Source organism: Heterocephalus glaber, unplaced genomic scaffold (genome assembly GCF_053883595.1).
Source record: "Heterocephalus glaber isolate CG9 unplaced genomic scaffold, H.glaber_assembly_v1.0 deba00000621, whole genome shotgun sequence".
Lineage (NCBI taxonomy): Eukaryota > Metazoa > Chordata > Mammalia > Rodentia > Bathyergidae > Heterocephalus > Heterocephalus glaber.
The window spans coordinates 798,624-815,878 of record NW_028258153.1 but is presented as its reverse complement, the minus strand read 5'-3'; the positions used below and the strand labels follow the sequence as shown (position 1 = coordinate 815,878).

The 17,255-nt window shown below is 35.5% G+C and overlaps 1 protein-coding gene across 3 annotated transcripts in view; it reads right to left on the bottom strand.

The window, feature by feature from the left end:
- Cul3 (cullin 3) overlaps positions 1 to 17,255 on the bottom strand; it is an 85,553-nt gene that overhangs the window by 64,430 nt on the left and 3,868 nt on the right. The window contains exons 1-2 of one of the 3 annotated variants that reach the window (XM_021244281.2): positions 2,288 to 2,463; positions 1,610 to 1,807 (exon numbers count right to left, since the gene is read on the bottom strand). In XM_021244281.2, coding sequence (XP_021099940.1) covers positions 1,610 to 1,807 — 198 coding nt within the window. In that variant the 5' untranslated portion in view covers positions 2,288 to 2,463. Of the gene's footprint in view, positions 1 to 343; positions 745 to 1,609; positions 1,808 to 2,287; positions 2,464 to 17,255 lie in introns of those variants that run through there. The other 2 variants (XM_004864460.4, XM_087205984.1) reach the window with 2 other exon arrangements.

Below are 17,255 nucleotides of genomic sequence, written 5' to 3'. Positions count from 1 at the left end.
GGGATGGTATAGTATCTCTGCGTCCATTGTATTTTTACTTAAAGCAGTGCATAATAGGCACTTAACGAAAGACTGTTAATTGCATGAAGAATACAATCACCTTGCTTTATGAATTACTAGATTCCTTGGCTCATTTAATCCCCTTTGAGAGAATGGAATACAGAAGGAAGAACAGAAAGAGAAAGTTGCTACTTTGCAACCACCACAGTAAAATGATTCATGCAAGAATCATCAATGAATGCTAAAACCATCACATGGAAGTTTCTGGGGGAACAGGATATTCATACAGTCTCAAAATAAAACTGAACAGATTACTTATGAATTACAAAGGGAAAAATGGTACCTTCACAGTGGAGAAATCTGGCGGACACCAAGTGATCAAAGTTAACATCACCAATAATGGGATAAACTGACATCATGTGCCTCCTGATGTGATGCACTGAGGACACAACATCACTTATGTATTATTCCTGCCAAAAATGCATAACCTGAAACTAGTCATGAGGAAACAATCAGACAAACCAAAAGCTGAGGGACAATCTACAAAACAACCAACCTATACTCTTCAAAAATGTCAATGGGCTGAAAGACAAAGAAAGGCTGAAGACTTCATTTCAGTGTATGATCCTGGATCGGATCCTGGATCAGAAAACAAATTACTATGGAGGATATCACTGCTACACAGGACAAACGGTGAAATTTGAGTACGAACTGTATAACAGTATGAAACGGCTTAACTTTTGATTACAGTTTTGGTTATATAAAAGAATCCCCTTATTAAGAGAAATGTTGCCAAGTACTTTAGGATAAATAAAATCTAGAATTTATTTTCTGCTTGTACAGTAAAAATAATATTGATAATAATAGTAAATAATAACCAATAGAAATTTGCAAAAATGTGGCAAATTAGTAACTGGTATATCTAGGTGAAAGGTACACAAGAGTCAATGTACTATTCATGAAATTTTTGTTTTCTTTTTTAAATAAAATTTTAAAAATGAATACCCTAGCATCATATAAGAACTATGAATCAATTTACATTTTATTTGACAATCTTCAAGCAAGATACTGTAGTGGTTATAAATAAATTTGCATTTGCAGTTTGCTCTATAAAAATACTTCTAAAAAATACATTTTTGAAATCACAGAACTATGCTATAAAGTTATACCACACTATTTTGTATTTTAAAATAGTGTGTTTACCACATTAGTTAAAGTAAGTCAATTTCAATTAGCAAAAAATCTTAGGGAATTTTTCTTTTGTACAATCGTTCCATTACTTTCAAATATACAGAAAAGGCTAAAATGGGCTGAATGAAGCATTTTTAAGAGAAAAATTATCTGTAATTAATAAGCATTTATTAATCACCAAATGTCTGCTTCATTAATTGCAATTATAGAGAATGCACTCATCTTCCCTCATCAGAAATCATGATTTAATTGATTCTAAGTTTTGAGTGAGGTTTTTTAATACAGTCATGAATTACAGTAATTCCTATAGGCTTCCTAGAGCCTTTAAAAAAACACTTCTGGTCAAAATACAATACAGTATATAAAAGATTTTCTACATTTGATATTGTATTAGCAACAGTCCTTTAAAGTTGGATACCTTATTTATGAGATGTTCGGTAACAACTTCTCTTAGTCCAGTGTAGAGCTTTTCTCCGTGTTTATGTAAAACCATTGTATATGCATTTCTATAGAGCTCCTCAAAACTAAGACCACTGTTATTCTTACGCTGAATTTCTTGAATTGCATTTTTCAGAAGGTCCCAAATGCTGTTCACATATTTTTCATCCATGGTCATCTGTAATATCCAAAAGAGAAGAGACAAGACAAAAAAAAGGGGTGAGAATCTTTGTATATTTATTCATATAGTAAATATTAAATGACTCATAAATCTGCATGGTTTAAAAGGATGTTAACCTATTTTAATACAAGAGATATATTTGAAAAGTTTGTGGCGCTGACAGACAACTTTTCTAATCTTTTAAGACCTCTCTCATTGTTAGCTGTAGAACTCTCCACTTGAAATCATAATTTGTATATCCATAAATCACTTAACCCTTTCCTATTCCTCTCCCCACATCTAAAACACTAAATTCCAACAGCCCATCTATTCCTGACATGAACTTAAGTAGTTGAAAATAAATGAATAAAATATATCCATATTTCATCCATCTCAGTTTAAATTCATAACCACTAACTCAATATGCCCTTCCTAAAACTCTACATACAATCTTGCTCTTCTAGTCTATTGATTCTACTCTCCTAGGTGAAATTATACCACTTCTGATGTCCTCTCTCTCTGATTACTGCTTCCTGTTCCACTGGAAAGAACAGAAACTTGAAGAGACACTGCACAAACCGATCATTTCCACCATACTATGGGATTTTATGCCAATTTAACATTAGTTTTTGTGCTCAAAGTGCCAAGTTCTTGTACTCAAAGGTCCAGCAGAGGGACCAGAAATGTCATATAGGAACTCATTAGAAATGCAGAATTTCAAGGCCCAACTCAGAACTTCAAAAACGGAACGTTATTTAAACGGTAACCCTAGGTGACCGCACGCGCGCACACACACGCACGCACGCACGCAGGCACGCCCCACCAGAACAAGTGCAGAGGGAAGGAGGGAGGGCGCAAAGAAGGGGGGGGGGAAGTCTGAGGAAGAATTTCCATCCCAAATCACCTATTCAAAGACATCTTTTTGGCAATCACCCTTCTCAGCATCATCAATATTTTTCTTCTCTGCCAAACAATTTCCATTTGCTGTCAAAATTGTCAGTTTCCCAACTTAAAAAATAACAAATGCAACCCTTCTCTATTGCACCAGCACCGCATGATTTCTTCCTCCATTCACAGTGCAATCACAGGCAGGGAGTGAGGGAGAATTCTACAATCACTGACTGCAAATTCCATTTTCCTATTATGTCTTGAATAAGGCTATAATTGCTACTATTTTACTGGAACTACTTGAGAAAGGCACCCCCTATTGCTACTTTGCCAAATCTTATACTGCAGTCAAATTCTCGGATCCCATCTTATTTGACAGAGCTGATCACTCCTAGTCCTTGAAACAGATTGCTCACTTAGCTCTTCCAAGCACTGTAATTTCTTATTTTTCTTCCTATTTTACTGGTTCCTACTTGTCAGTCTGCTTTACTAGCTTTAATTCATGACCACAATCTCCATTTCTAAGGCTCCGGTTCTAGACATCTTGTCCATCTACAGTTTCTAGATGGAGTTGATGTCATCTACTCTCATGGCTCTTAAGTCAATCTCAAAATTTATATATCCTGTTTGGCCCTCTACCCTCCACATCAACCTCACATATCCAGCTATTTAATGTTTCAACTTGAATGTCTAGTAAGCACTTGCAATTTATCAAGTCTAAAACAAAAGTTCTACTCTTTTCCCCTAGGGCTGCTTCCCTTGCAGTCTTTCCCAACTTGAGCAAATGTGCACTTCACCATTCCAGGCATCAAGTCCACAAAGCTTACCGCCATCTTTACTCTCTCACCTCACTTCCAACCCCATAACAGGAACCCCTGTTCTCTCTTCGGAATATATCCAGAATACAACTCCTTCTCACTATTTCCAATGCTACCACTATGGTTTAAACCACCATCATTTAACTCTCAGATTTTTAATTGTTATTTTTATTACTGGGCAGCCAGAGTGTCCTTCTGAAAACAAAAATCAAATCATGTCACTCATCTGCTCACAATCCTCTTTTCTCTTGGAGTTAAAAGTTCTTACACTGTCTTTCAAAGTCTTATTTAATCTGATAATCTCTCAACTTCATCCTTTACCCCCTTGTTCACGCCAGGCACACCAGCCTCCTTACTATCCCTTGGAGAGGTAAGCAAGCTTAGCTCAGTCTTTGTATCTGCTTCTCTGTATGGTTATGTTCTTCTCTCAGAGATCTGCATGGCTCAAATCTCCACTCTCAACTGTCAACTTACAATGAAGTTTTAAATGCCCACCCGATTTACAATAGCAGCCTTCTCAAACCCACACTGCTAACCTACAAATCCAGCCCGCCCCACATTGTTCATTGCTTCTTTTGATCTCTCTTCCCCACACCAAAGATCAGCTCCATAAAGGCAAGGCCTTTTTTCTTTTCTTTTCTTTTAATTGAATTCCTCAACCTCTAAAACAAAACATACCCAACATACAATAAGCACACACAGTTGCTGAATGAATGAATGATTTTCTGCTAACATTTGACTAAGGAATGCTTTTTATGCCACAAAAATCTTCCCAGTTCTACATTTACAACATGGTCAATCCTACCTGAACTGGTAAAAATTACTGTTAGTGGAATCCGTTCAAAGTCATATCTGAAGTATACGGATGTGAAAGAGAGAGGAGTAAGCAAAACAGTTTCATTCACCCTATCTCTAAAACACCAGCTTAACTCTTAAATCAAGAGGCTCTTAAAGCCCATGATTCAAATTGCATTGCTCTAATCTTTTCCGAAGAGATTTAAAAAGAAATGCTTTAACAGAGCAATTTCTTTCCTTTTACCTAAATTCTATTAAAAATTCTAGGCCTACCACAGACCTACAAAATGATTTTACAGGAAACTACCCCTACACCTAAACTACTGCCAATCTTTACCAGATATCCTAATACGCACCATGTCATCCATGTAAAACATAACAGTGTGGTTATCTATGTGGCTTTTCACGAAAGATACAACCCCACGTGATAATAATGGTCTCAAGTACTCCATGTGTGAGGTGGTTTTAGTCTGATGAGAGCATATGTTGCGGTTATAATAAATCAAACTAAGACACTCACAGCATTAACTAATGAACATATTAACCAGAATATTCAGAAAAATTTCAGTGAAAGAGTTGATGTGAACTACTAACTCCACAAATACCCATACTGCTAATATTTGAGCAAAATGTCAAATGATCATTTCAGGCTCTATGAGATTCAATGTAAGCTAGAAAAGTATAATAATGTCTCTAGGCAATGTAAATTACTGAAGTTTCAATTAGAAACTAATGAATTTTAAAATACAAGTCAAGAGGCTACGAATGTTGTAAAAGTATTTTTATAATTTACATAAATTAAGAGTTGTTTTACAATCCAAGCCTGTATGTAATATTTTTCTTAGTGTTCATTCCTTACAGATAATGATGGAGCCAAAGGCAATGAACTACTGTATGTTCCTTCTAGTGATTACTAAAAATATTTTCAAATAAATGGGATGACAGACCCAAAGAGATTAAATGATTTACCAAAATCAGAGCTGGAATCAAAACTTAAATATTCCAAAATCCAAAACACTGGACTCACCTCACATTTCACTGTGCTAATACAATAAAGTAATACCAGATTGGAGTCACTGATTACCTAGATAAACATGATATGGTGTATTAGTAGAGAATGTAGGTTTTGCTGTCAGATCTGGATTTGTATCATCACTTTATTATAAGTCATCTGACCCTGAGCAAGTTATTTAACTGTTTTGAACCTTGATTTCTTCACTTACTCCTGTATCCAACGACCTGCTATGTGATGCTAACCAAATGCTCCAGATAGGATCAAACCTACCATATCCAAATTCTGGGCAGTCTCATCTCATTACCAAAGCCTGCTCAGATTGTCCTCCTACATTCTCCCCTGTTCTGTCATGTTGATAAAAACCACCTGGAAACAAGCCTTATTTTAGTTTTTCCTTTGTCAAAAATCTTCGGGGTGGGGAGGAAGAAAACATTCAGTTCAAGATCAAGTTGTTGCTTCTCACAGTATTTCCATCACTATCACAGCCCCTCCTCCCCCACTCATCTCCCACCCAATGTCTTCTTTTTGTCCCCCTATTCTGCTGCTCCTTTATCTGATCATTCAAATATCCTCTGAACACAGCTCAGGTATTCTATCTTACAGGAATCCATCTCTTATCTCCTCAAACAAATAGTATATTTAGCACTACACTCCCATATTGTTTCAAAATTTTTAATTCTATGCATTTTCTTCCACTAGTCTATGAGATTGAGGGTCTAAGTTTTTTAGTGCCATTTAGATGGCAGTAAACCAGTATCTGCTGAATGAATACAACTTTGCCCATTTTATACCAATGCAATTTTCAAAATATAAACATTGCAGCAATTAATCAATTTTTAAAATAACCAAATGTTCTTTCCAAACAGAAATATAGTATAGAAAAGTAAAAGCAACGGACTCTCAAATTTCTTATCTGGTAATATTTTCAGATTCTCCCATTTACCTTACTACAGGCCTCAGAGGGCCACTTAATCATTAACTTTATTAAAAAAAAAACTATTAACTGGGAAGAAAATAGTGGGTAGAACAGGTCCTTAAGAAGAGAATCAATGGGCCGGAGATTTAGTTCAGTGGTTCCGCTGCCTGCCTTGCAAGCGCAAGGTCCCGAGTTTGATCCCCACTACCAAAAAAAAAGAAGACGACGACAATCAATAAACTACAACTTTTATTACACTAAACAAAAAAGTCACAACAATACCAAATACAGCAGGCTGCCAGTGTAATTCCCACATGTACAGTATACATGATTTGGTCTTGGTATCAAACATGTCAACACTGGCAAAGTAACTATTACTGATGAACTGTATCTCTCCGATATCCTGGTTACAACATTAACTGACACTAAAACTTCTGTTTAATGTTCAACCCTTGTATCAATATATTAACCATAAAAATATTAGTCTACACACAGGAAGTGATGAAATTTAAAGGCTCTATTTTATGTAAAACATTTAAAAACAGTAATAACATTCTTTTAAACTAAATTACTCTAAATTATTTAAGGATTTTAATCCCACTGATGAAACTGATTTACTTACGATGCAGTAATTACAAAAATAGTCAAGATGAGATCTGGCAACTAAGCCTTCAGAAAACAATAAAATAATAAAATACGGGCCAGAGATTTAGCTCAGCGGTTTTGCCGCCTGCTGCACAAGCGCAAGGACCCAAGTTCGATCCCCAGTACTAAAAATAAATAAATAAATAAAATAATAAAAGGTGCATGCATACACACTCACACACATACTCTCAATATTAGTATGTGCTATCTAATTATGAGGTGCAGACAATATCCTTCCCACTCAAGAAGCTCAAGTAACAAAGTGATCAGAAAACAAATCCATTTAGCAGGAAAAGGAACAAAAGCTTTCTTAAAGAGAAGATATAATTAAATATTTTTCAATGCTTATAGTTTAGTAAGACTTTTAACAATCAAGATTTTAATTTTTTAGAAGTGACCTTTGCCTCCTTACCTTCCTCCATCCAGGATTTAATTTCCTCACTTGTAAGTATCAGTAACAAAAATAACTCTTAACAAACAAGTCTGCTTTCTTTCAAAGGTATCTGATTGTTCATCAACATTATTTCAAATGATCACAAATCTTCCAAAATGCCTCAATTTGGAAGAATGTCAGTCTATTATATACTTACACATCTTGAAGGCTCTATAATTATTAAGAGTTAGAACTACATCATGAGACAAATTAAAATAAACAGAACTGTATTCTTCACATCCACTATATACAATGAACAACAAGTCTTTTAGTCTCTTGTGAATAATCATCTACAAGAAGATATCTGGAACAGGGTGGGTGGGGAAAAGGGTGAGAATGACATTCCAAGCAATTCAGAATGACACAGCTAGGGGGAAGAAAAAAGGGAAAAATGCCTGATCTTAACTCCAAGCTTCAGCCTCCTTATTACAAATATCTGAGGAATGACAACATTCTAATCAGATACATCTAAAAGCTCTCATTATTTAAGGAAGCTTCCTCCTCAGATAGTAAGCAATTCAGAATAAATAAGATCTCTCTTCCTTTATGTCACTATATCCCTTGTATAAGTGGTATCATGCCTAGATAACGTTCAAAAAATTATTTGAATGCAGTCCACGTATAGTTAATAAGGACTCAATGATTAAGCAATGACATTTAACATCTGCAATAATCCCATTTTTCTATCAGTAATTCCTTAAGCAATGTCAACCATCAAAATAACAGCCAAAGAGCCAAGCTGTGAGGCAAATCACAAGTGGGGCACATTCAAACACACTCTAAACAAATTATTAAACTTTGTAAACCTCACTTCCTCATCTGCTCATAACTGGAGAAAAGGAAGATGGTGAATTATGTGGCAAATAAGATTATGAAAGCATCAGACATATAGCATTTGCTCCGAGTTTGTGTCTTCCTTTATGCAGGTTGTTTAGTGATTTAAAACAACATAAAAACTACTGATGTTTAGTAAGTTTCTCTTTAGTTACAGTGGGTATCAGACGGGAATGGAAGTATGCTGCCAAGAGAAATAACTGGTATCGAGAAAAGAGAGAAATGACTATCAACTGGAAAAGCAAAGCAGCTACCAGGCACAGTAGTGTATGCCTTAATTCCAATTCAAAAGACTGAGGCAAGAGGGTCACAAGTTTGAGACCAGCCTGGGTAACAGTGAGACTATGTCTCAAAATTTAAAAAAAACATAAAGGACTGGAGGACATAGGTCAGCACTCCTTGGCTTCAGATGAGAAAGAGAGAGAGAGGGAGGGCAAGAGAGAAAGAGAAAACGGCAATCCATAAAATTACAAAGTATACCTAATCTGCATTCAACTGGCCTCTATTATTATTAACGTACAGGATAGTAACACAATGAGAGAGTTAAGTCATCAACAGGAGGTTGATTAATTGAACAGGAGGTTCAATTATAATTTGTACTTCAGTCCTCAATACAACTACTATGTCCAAAAGTCAATCTGAAAATTCCTCTGGGAAACTTAAAACACTTTTTTTTTCAAAGATACAAGGTGAAGCTTCCAGATCTATTAAAGTCCATTTAATTAGAGTAATTGATCGAGAAGTACTAACAACTCTATTTAAACTCTATTCTCTAAGTGAGCGTTACATATACGAAAAATGTACATTTAACATTTCATAACTTGATCATGGCTGTAAGAAGAAGCAATCATGTAAGTACAGCGATCCCTTAGCATCTGCAGAGAACTGGTTCTAGGACCCTGGCAGATAAACTCCAAGGATCCTCAGGTCCCTTATATAAAATACTGTAGTACAGTATTTGCAAATAACCTACCACACCCTCCCATATATTTTAACTCATCTCTAGATTAAACATTACATAAATTGCTGTTTCATTACTTAGGGAATAGGCAGAAAAAAACCCCCAAAAAACAAACAACCTTCTGCATACTCAGTATGAATATAATTTTCCCCAGATATTTTTGATTGTTAGTTGGATGGACTATATTCTATCACTGATGAGAAAAAGAGATGTTAGTGGGCTCAATGAAATATAGTGTATCAGAAAAGGTAGTATTTAACTTGACTGGAATTTTTCAAACATTATACCTACGGGTACTCCCTATTAAGAAAATTAGCTATTGTATCCATAAAATCAACACTTTAAATTTGCTGGACTTCTCAATATGCAATCAAATCCCAAACACCAGTAACCTCATAATGTATATGAAATTACTCTTTAAGCATTTACCTACCACATAGAAATAATGGAAAAGCAAGAATCATGTACTTTGCATGGAATCTCATAGTAGTAATATGTAAGCACCATGATTAACTTCTGTATTCTCTTTAGCTGAAGTGACAGTTTTAAAAATGAGTATGTTCATCAGCCTTTCTTAAAAGAAAACAATACTCTATAAACTAAGACAATATCAAATTGTGTTTACACCCAAACCAACTACGCATAACCTGAAAAGGTCAAAACAATGTGAAACTGTATTCAGTGCCACAGTGAGCTTTACCTTTGAAGAACCCTAACTGTACAATCAAATGTGATAACAACAAAATCCACTGTTGTAGCTTGTGTCTAGATGTCTTTCCAAAGCCTCATGCAGTCTTTTTCGAAGGTAGCTAAATCTGGAATGTGTGATGCTAGGACTAAAGGCATGTGATTACTAAACCACTACACTGGAGTGATTGGTTTGGCACCTCCCTAACTCCATAGTCTGAATAAGATAAAAGGGGCAGAAAGACAGAATAAAGTCCCCAGTTGCTTTTGCTGCTTCCACCACCATGAACGCAATGTTGCCCCTCTGCTACCCTGTCTTGGGAGTCCGTTGATTATGGACTGAAAACTCTATGAACTGTGAGCCAAATAAACCTTTCCCCCTTTAACTTTGGGTGTTGGGTATTTTGTCTTAGCAAGGAGAGAAAAGTAACTAACACATCCACCACATGAAATTATTAAAAAGTCTGTTCTCAAGCCCAATTAAAACTTGCATAATATTATCAACTCACACAAAAAAAGAAATATGCAAGAAATAGCTAACTTTCCCACAACTTCATATGACGATTTAACCAGCATCACTGAAATAATGCATACCTATAGTATTTTACCAAACAATCTAAAGCTGAAAAGCTACTAATTTTTGCAACATCTCACAAAATGTTTTCGAGAAAAGCCAAAAAGAACATACAACACACTGCCCCTCACTGAAATTTTTAGAGACACAATGAGCCTAAATTAAAACCTCTTCATTTTACAAAGAGAAAACGGAGTCTCAAAGGTTTATCAAAGAGCACATACCTAATTAGAGCAATGAAGAAGTCTAAATGTCCTAGGTCAAGAGTCCTTCCACTGTACCACAACACTCAAATCATCAAGAAGCTCCATACTAAAAAAAATTCTACTTTATATTGAAGTAGGCCAGTATTAACACTGAGTTACTAGGTCTGTATGCTTATCTCAGTCTGGTCAAGAAAAGTTTTTAACCAGAAACTGGGCTGGCAGCCAAGCACGGCAGCACATTCTTGTAATCCCAGCTACTGAGGAGGATAAGGCAGGAGGATCACAAATTTGAGGTGAGAGAGCCTGGGTGACTCAGTGAGACCCTGCCTCAAAAAAAAAAAAAAAATACAATGGGCTAGGGATATAGAACAATGGTAGAGCACTGGACTAGCACGTGCAGGGCTCTATGTTCAATCCCAGTAGGGAGGAGACGGGGAGGGAAGGAAGAAGTTAGCTTCAGTCATGGTTCTTTCATAAATTCAAATTAGGAGAGCACATCGCTTTGCTAAATATCACCATCTTGTCCTGTTTTTTCTTGTTACATTAGACCAGATTCTCTACTGGGTATGGTTTGAATAGTACGTGTGTCCCCTTCAAAACTCATATTGAAACTTTAACACCAATGTAACAGTATTAAGAGGCAGTGCCTTCAGGAGGTGGTAAATTGTGAAGGTGGAGCCCTCATGAATAGGATTAGGAGACCATATAAAAGGGCTAGAGAAAAGAAGCAGGGTTCCCCTCTGGAGCATGATGCATCACAGCCCCATCCTGGAAGCAGAGAGCACCTGACCAGACAAGGGACCTTGAAACACCTTGATCTTGGACTTTTCAGCTTCTGGAGGCATGAATGTGGAGTCTGCGTGCTATTCTGTTCTAGTAGTACACACTAAAACAGGTCTATTTAGCTTCTGAAAATTAGGAACAAATAAATCATTTCTATTTGGTAATTCTCATCCAAAAAAGAAAAACATGTATGCTTCCTTCATGGCTCATTTGCATTTACCATGAGAAATAAATATTTTTAATCCAGTACCCAATCTATGTGCTCTAAATTCATTTCACTATTTAGTTTATGACTCTGGTATACTCTTAAAGACAAAAAAAATTAGATTAAATATTTTTTTAAAAATATTTAAGCATGTTTACTGCAAGGAATCAGTTTTTTCTATATATATACTTAAGGTACACTGTTTTTAACTGGGGAAAAAAGTTAAAACTGCTGTCAGCCTTATAATTTAAAAGATTATTTTATAAATGTCAAATAATTATGTCTATGTGTTATGATTTTGACTGTTTTATTCAAGTCAATACACCCTAAGCAACTTATATATCCAAATGTTCCTAAATACATATTTCAACTGATTCAAAGTTCTATTAACTTTTATTTTTTTGCAAGAAGTGTACTTAACTTAAACTTAATGAAGCAATTAAGCTTGCAGAAACTCCAAGTTCTGGAACATGACTTTTTTTTGTAAAAAGGATACTGTATTACACTGAATAAGCTTTAGGACTGTGGATCTGCACCTAGCTGTATTTAAACAGTGACTTTAGAGTTAATTTCCCAATACATTCCTATTAAGAAAGCATTTCAGAATCTAGAAAATGCTTAACAATTTAATAGGCGTTATAGTAAATGGTAAGGCTTTTGAGTTAGACACACTTGGGACTTGAATCTCAGTTCTGCCCTTTCCTAGATATAGGTATAATAGTAATATTGCACATATTTTGCTCTCACTGAGCCCCAGCTAGATTTCAAAGAGTAATAACATCCTAACTTAAAATAGCTTTGAGATTGTGAGATAATTAATACAAAATACCTAAACAGAACCTAACACAAAGCAGATACTCAACAAATTGATCTTTATAAACCAACCTATCTTCATTAGAGATGGAAAAGAATCGGAGATGAAATAGAAAAAAAATTTTCAGCATTACTTTGGGGAGGACAGTGCAAACAGAGGCTAAAAGTTGCAGAGTTAAGGCTGCTTTAGATAAGAATGACTCACAAGCAGCATGTTAAAGAATTCCTCTTAGCAACGATGACTTACTTTCATAGGAAAGTATCTCTAAGGAATCGTGTACATTCTTTAAACAGGTAAAAATTTTCCTTTGAAGTCTTTATTCATTTGCTCAGAAGTAAGTTTTCTCACTTAAAGAACAAAGTTCTTTTTCTCAATTTGTAAGTCCTAGATGGCAGTCAAATCCACAAGTTTTACTTTTTTGCATTTCAAACTTTAAAACTGACTTTAAAAATAAAAAGGAATGCTGTCAAGTAGCAAACACTGGATTAGGAGTCAAGGCAATTCAGGATCAGTTCTCAATGTCCTATTAACTGTTACCGATCTGGACAAGTAGGACTCACCTCCTCTTTAAAAAGATTGGATTAATGACTAGTGATCCTAAAGCAATGTTTAGTAGAACTTTAAAAAATGAAATGTTCTACATATGGAGTTCCATATACAAACGGCAACACAGCAGCAGCTCCAAATGATCAGAGGGAGATTTTGAAGATCCTCTATTCCTCCAGGCCCCTTGTAAGAGCTTCTGTAAGAAGGTGAATATGACTGTCCTACCGGAAACATATTACTTCTAACTTAAAATTCTGAGCTTATGATTAAAAAATTCTTTTAGGTATCTCAGTGATACCACTATTAGAAACCAGCTTCAGATGTTATCTCACCTAGTCCTTATGATTCTGTAAAAGACTGCTATAGTTCTCATTTTGAAGATGAATAAACAGAGCATATTCATTCGTTCATCAAACACTCCACGTTGGACCCTATTATGTTGCACTGATGAAGATCAATACAAAAAAGACTTGATCCCACCTCTCAAGAACATTATGCTCTTAAAAAAGATACACATACGACTATGATGAGGAAGTTACCTTCTCTGAAACCAGAGAGAAAGAACGAGCTGACAGTGAGTAAAGATACACATTAAAGACTAACTGAAAGGAAAGATCAGTGAAGAACTTTCACCTACTAACAGTTTCAGAGTGAAGCAGTAGTTAGGTTTCTTGGAGAATTCTCGATAAATAGCTTAAGGACAGTGATTAAATTTGGAACAGCTCAGCAGCAAAGGGGAAAGGGAGCTTACCAGGAATACAGAAAACAAATATAAAACAAACAAACAAAACAAAAACAACAAAAATCCTGACTGTACAACTAAATTAGAGACCACTATTGCCATTTTTCTCCAAGACTCCATGATGACCTAGGAAAAACGAGCAGTAAAGGCAGATGACTACAAATGTTCCAAGATGCTTCCTGCTGATAGCAGGCATCTGGTAACATAGCAGGCAGTGAGAGCACCAGGACTTGGGAGAAAGGACACACTAATTTGAGGAACAAGCAACGAGGACAACGCATTAACCCAAGAGTGATGGCAGGCAGATGCCGGTAATCCCAGCACTCTGGAAGGCTGAGATAGGATTCCTGAGTTTCAGCCCAATCTGGGCAATTTAGTGACTGACTTAGCAAGACTGACTCAAAGTGAAAAATTTTAAAAGGGCTGGGAACTGGGAACATAGAATAGTACAAAGGCCCTGGGTCAGTCAATCCCCAGGACTGCTAAATAAATAAACAAACAGAGCCAGTGATTTAGCTCAGTGGCACCACACCTGCCTCATAAAGTGCAAGGTCCTGAGTTTGATCCTCAGTACCACAAAATAGACAAACAAACAAATGCTTGAATTTATTTATAATGCTTACTATGTGGCACTATTTTAAAAGTGTTATATCAACTCTATCTTTAAAACAATCTCCTAAGTTCTATACAAAAGGTGAAACAGGAAGAAGTTAAGTGATTTGTTCAAAGTCCTACATCTAATACATGAAAGAACTAAGACAGAACGCAATATTGGAGTTTTAAAGTTTCTAAAGTACTGGGATAACAAGCTCCAAGATGGTTGGAAATCACTGGAACACAGAAGCAGCCAGGGCTATCTGAGCACTATTGTAGACTCATGCCTGACTCACAGGAGGACGACAGAATAAATGTATTTTAAATTGAGTAAATGAATATCTATGCCCATATGCAATGGATATAATTAAGATTTGGACTAGAAAATCTGTCTGTCAAGAAGGTATTAGATCTTCTATCACTGAGGCAGCGTGAGTAAAGTTAGATTATCACAAAGAGCAGAACAGTTCTCAAGAGCCTGAGCCAAAAAAAAAAGATGACAGATGTGGCAATAAACAGCATTTGGGCCCAATAATTGAAGGATTATAAAGAAAACAGGTACTTCAATTCAAGAATTTAAGTCTGTATCCTCAGGGCACATGGTAACAAAGCAGAGAATTCTAAGAGTCTACAGTGGAGTTCATTTATCTGCAATGGAAGTAGGGGAAGAGAGAGTATTTTGTAACAGGCTGAGAGGATGGGCTGAGATACAGTTTTGGTAGAGGAAGTGAAATGTGGAGTTCAACTAATACACAGGAAAGATTGAATCAGAGATTTAAGTCTTCCAATATTTGACCCAGGGTTAATGCCACTACATCATACAAACGCTTTGTAGTTCAAAAGGGTGCCTTATATAAGCTTTGGCAGAAACCAAAACCTAGTTCAGGAGTAATACCAAAAAACCAAAAAGTGTTGGGGATTGAGGGCACAGAATAGAAAGGGAGGAAAAGAAAGGAAACAAAAAAACCAAGATATACCTTTGATGAACATTTAATGTATAGACTAGCATATACATAGCAAATCAATGTTTACTTCTTCAATAAAGTTACCTGGAGGTTATACATTTATGTGAGTTTCACTAGAAATTCTCTCTTGAAGCTACGGCCAAGAACCAGTAGCATTCCCCTGCGATGCCCCAGAAGTAACAAACCTATATCCTTTAGGATTGATTTATTGGAGTGGTTGGTTCAAATTGGCTCTGTGGCCTTTTCAAAATGTTACATTCTAGAATTTGTACCAAAAGAAAGAAAAGCAGCATCACTAAGATAAATATAATGCATTTCAATGTAACTTGCAAAAGCACTATTTAATACTAAACTTTAGGGGCTGGGGAAGTAGCTTAGTGATTGATAGAGGGCTTGCCTAGCATATGCAGGGACCTGGGTTCAATGCCCACTGTCAACTTTTAAAAAGTTTCTTTAAAGGGAGAAGGGGGTAGCACAGGCCTGTAATATCAGCACTCTGGCAGGCTGAGACAAAAAAAATCACAAGCTCAAGCCCAGCCTCAAAATTTACCGACTTATGTGGGGTTGAGGGGTTGGCATAATCATACCTCAAATGTTGACATACCAACAGTTAACACTGTGCTAGTACGGTAAGAAAACTTAATACACTGGTACAAAACAAAATGAAAATTCTCTATGGACTATCCATAGTTTTATGTTTATAAATAGAGAAATGCAAGTTAAAGCATTAAAGTTTTTTAACCTATGAAATTAAATATAACAATATGTGGGCTAAGATTCTCTGACAAAGAAGATGAACTGACAGAACCTTGAGAAGTACAATTCCTAAGAGCACTCACTTTAGGGCCAGGTTGCCTAGGTTAGAGCACTACATCTGCCACTTGCAGGGAGAATAACTTTAAGCAGATTACTTAACTGCTCGAGGGCTCATTGTTAAAACAGATGATAGAGCTGTGTGAATTTTTAAAGTTTAGACATGTAAATCACAGACAACAGCACCTGGCACGTGAGAAGCATTCAGTAAGCGTTAGCCAATATTCCTACTTTTCTGGACCATGAGTCAATAACATGTATTGTCTATGTTTAGCTCAATAATTCCATAATCATGGATGGCTCAGATGTTTATGTGTCTAAAAAGTCACAGTTGCATTCTCTGTAACAGAAACTTCAGGTAATATGTAAGTATCAAAAAAAATACTTGGCATGAAAATTCAAGTACAATAAGAAACTTTTAAAAGGCATTTAAGTGATATAGAATCAATTTTACTGAGTATATGAAATTTACACAAGATATAAGAGTAAAGAGAAATATATCAAAATGTTAATATTATTTCCAACTGATAGAATTACAAGTGATTTTACTTTATAAATCTAGATATTTATCAAGTTTTCTATTATGAATATACATCATTTTTATAATTTAAAAAGCTGCTAGAATAATTCTTTGCTCTGACAGACTATAATAGAATACTTTTCACCATACACTAATAGAATACTAATTACAATTCATATTTTATCTCTGATTTGTTCTTATTAGTTAACACCTTTAATTTTTGGCTGACTTTACAATGGACAAAGGACTACAAAATATCTAGTAATTTGCATACAAAATCTAACCAAACTGCTAAAGACATTCATACAATCTTCAATGTAAACAACGAAAAACCACCTCTAAGGTTTCCAAATTTATAATACAAAGAAAATGCTTACTACTTTTTCTAGTCTTAATTATGCAATCTTCACAAACTAGAGAAATGCTGTTGCTGCTTAGCAATATTTAATACATGAATGATATATAAACAAAGCTTTCTGTTTTGCTTAAATCAACTTGTAATTAAAGTACTACAGTATTTGAAAGGTCATATTTTCACACTATATTGGTACTAATCATTTTCCAGGCTCTTCTGAACTGCTACTTAAGCAGATAATGCAAAATAAACACTTTACTGATAAAAAGTTTTTTCTCCTTTTTATCTTTTTAACTTTAAAGCTAAGGATGTATTAACAGCTATTAACACAGCTGGCTGTCCCAAAACTATTAATAA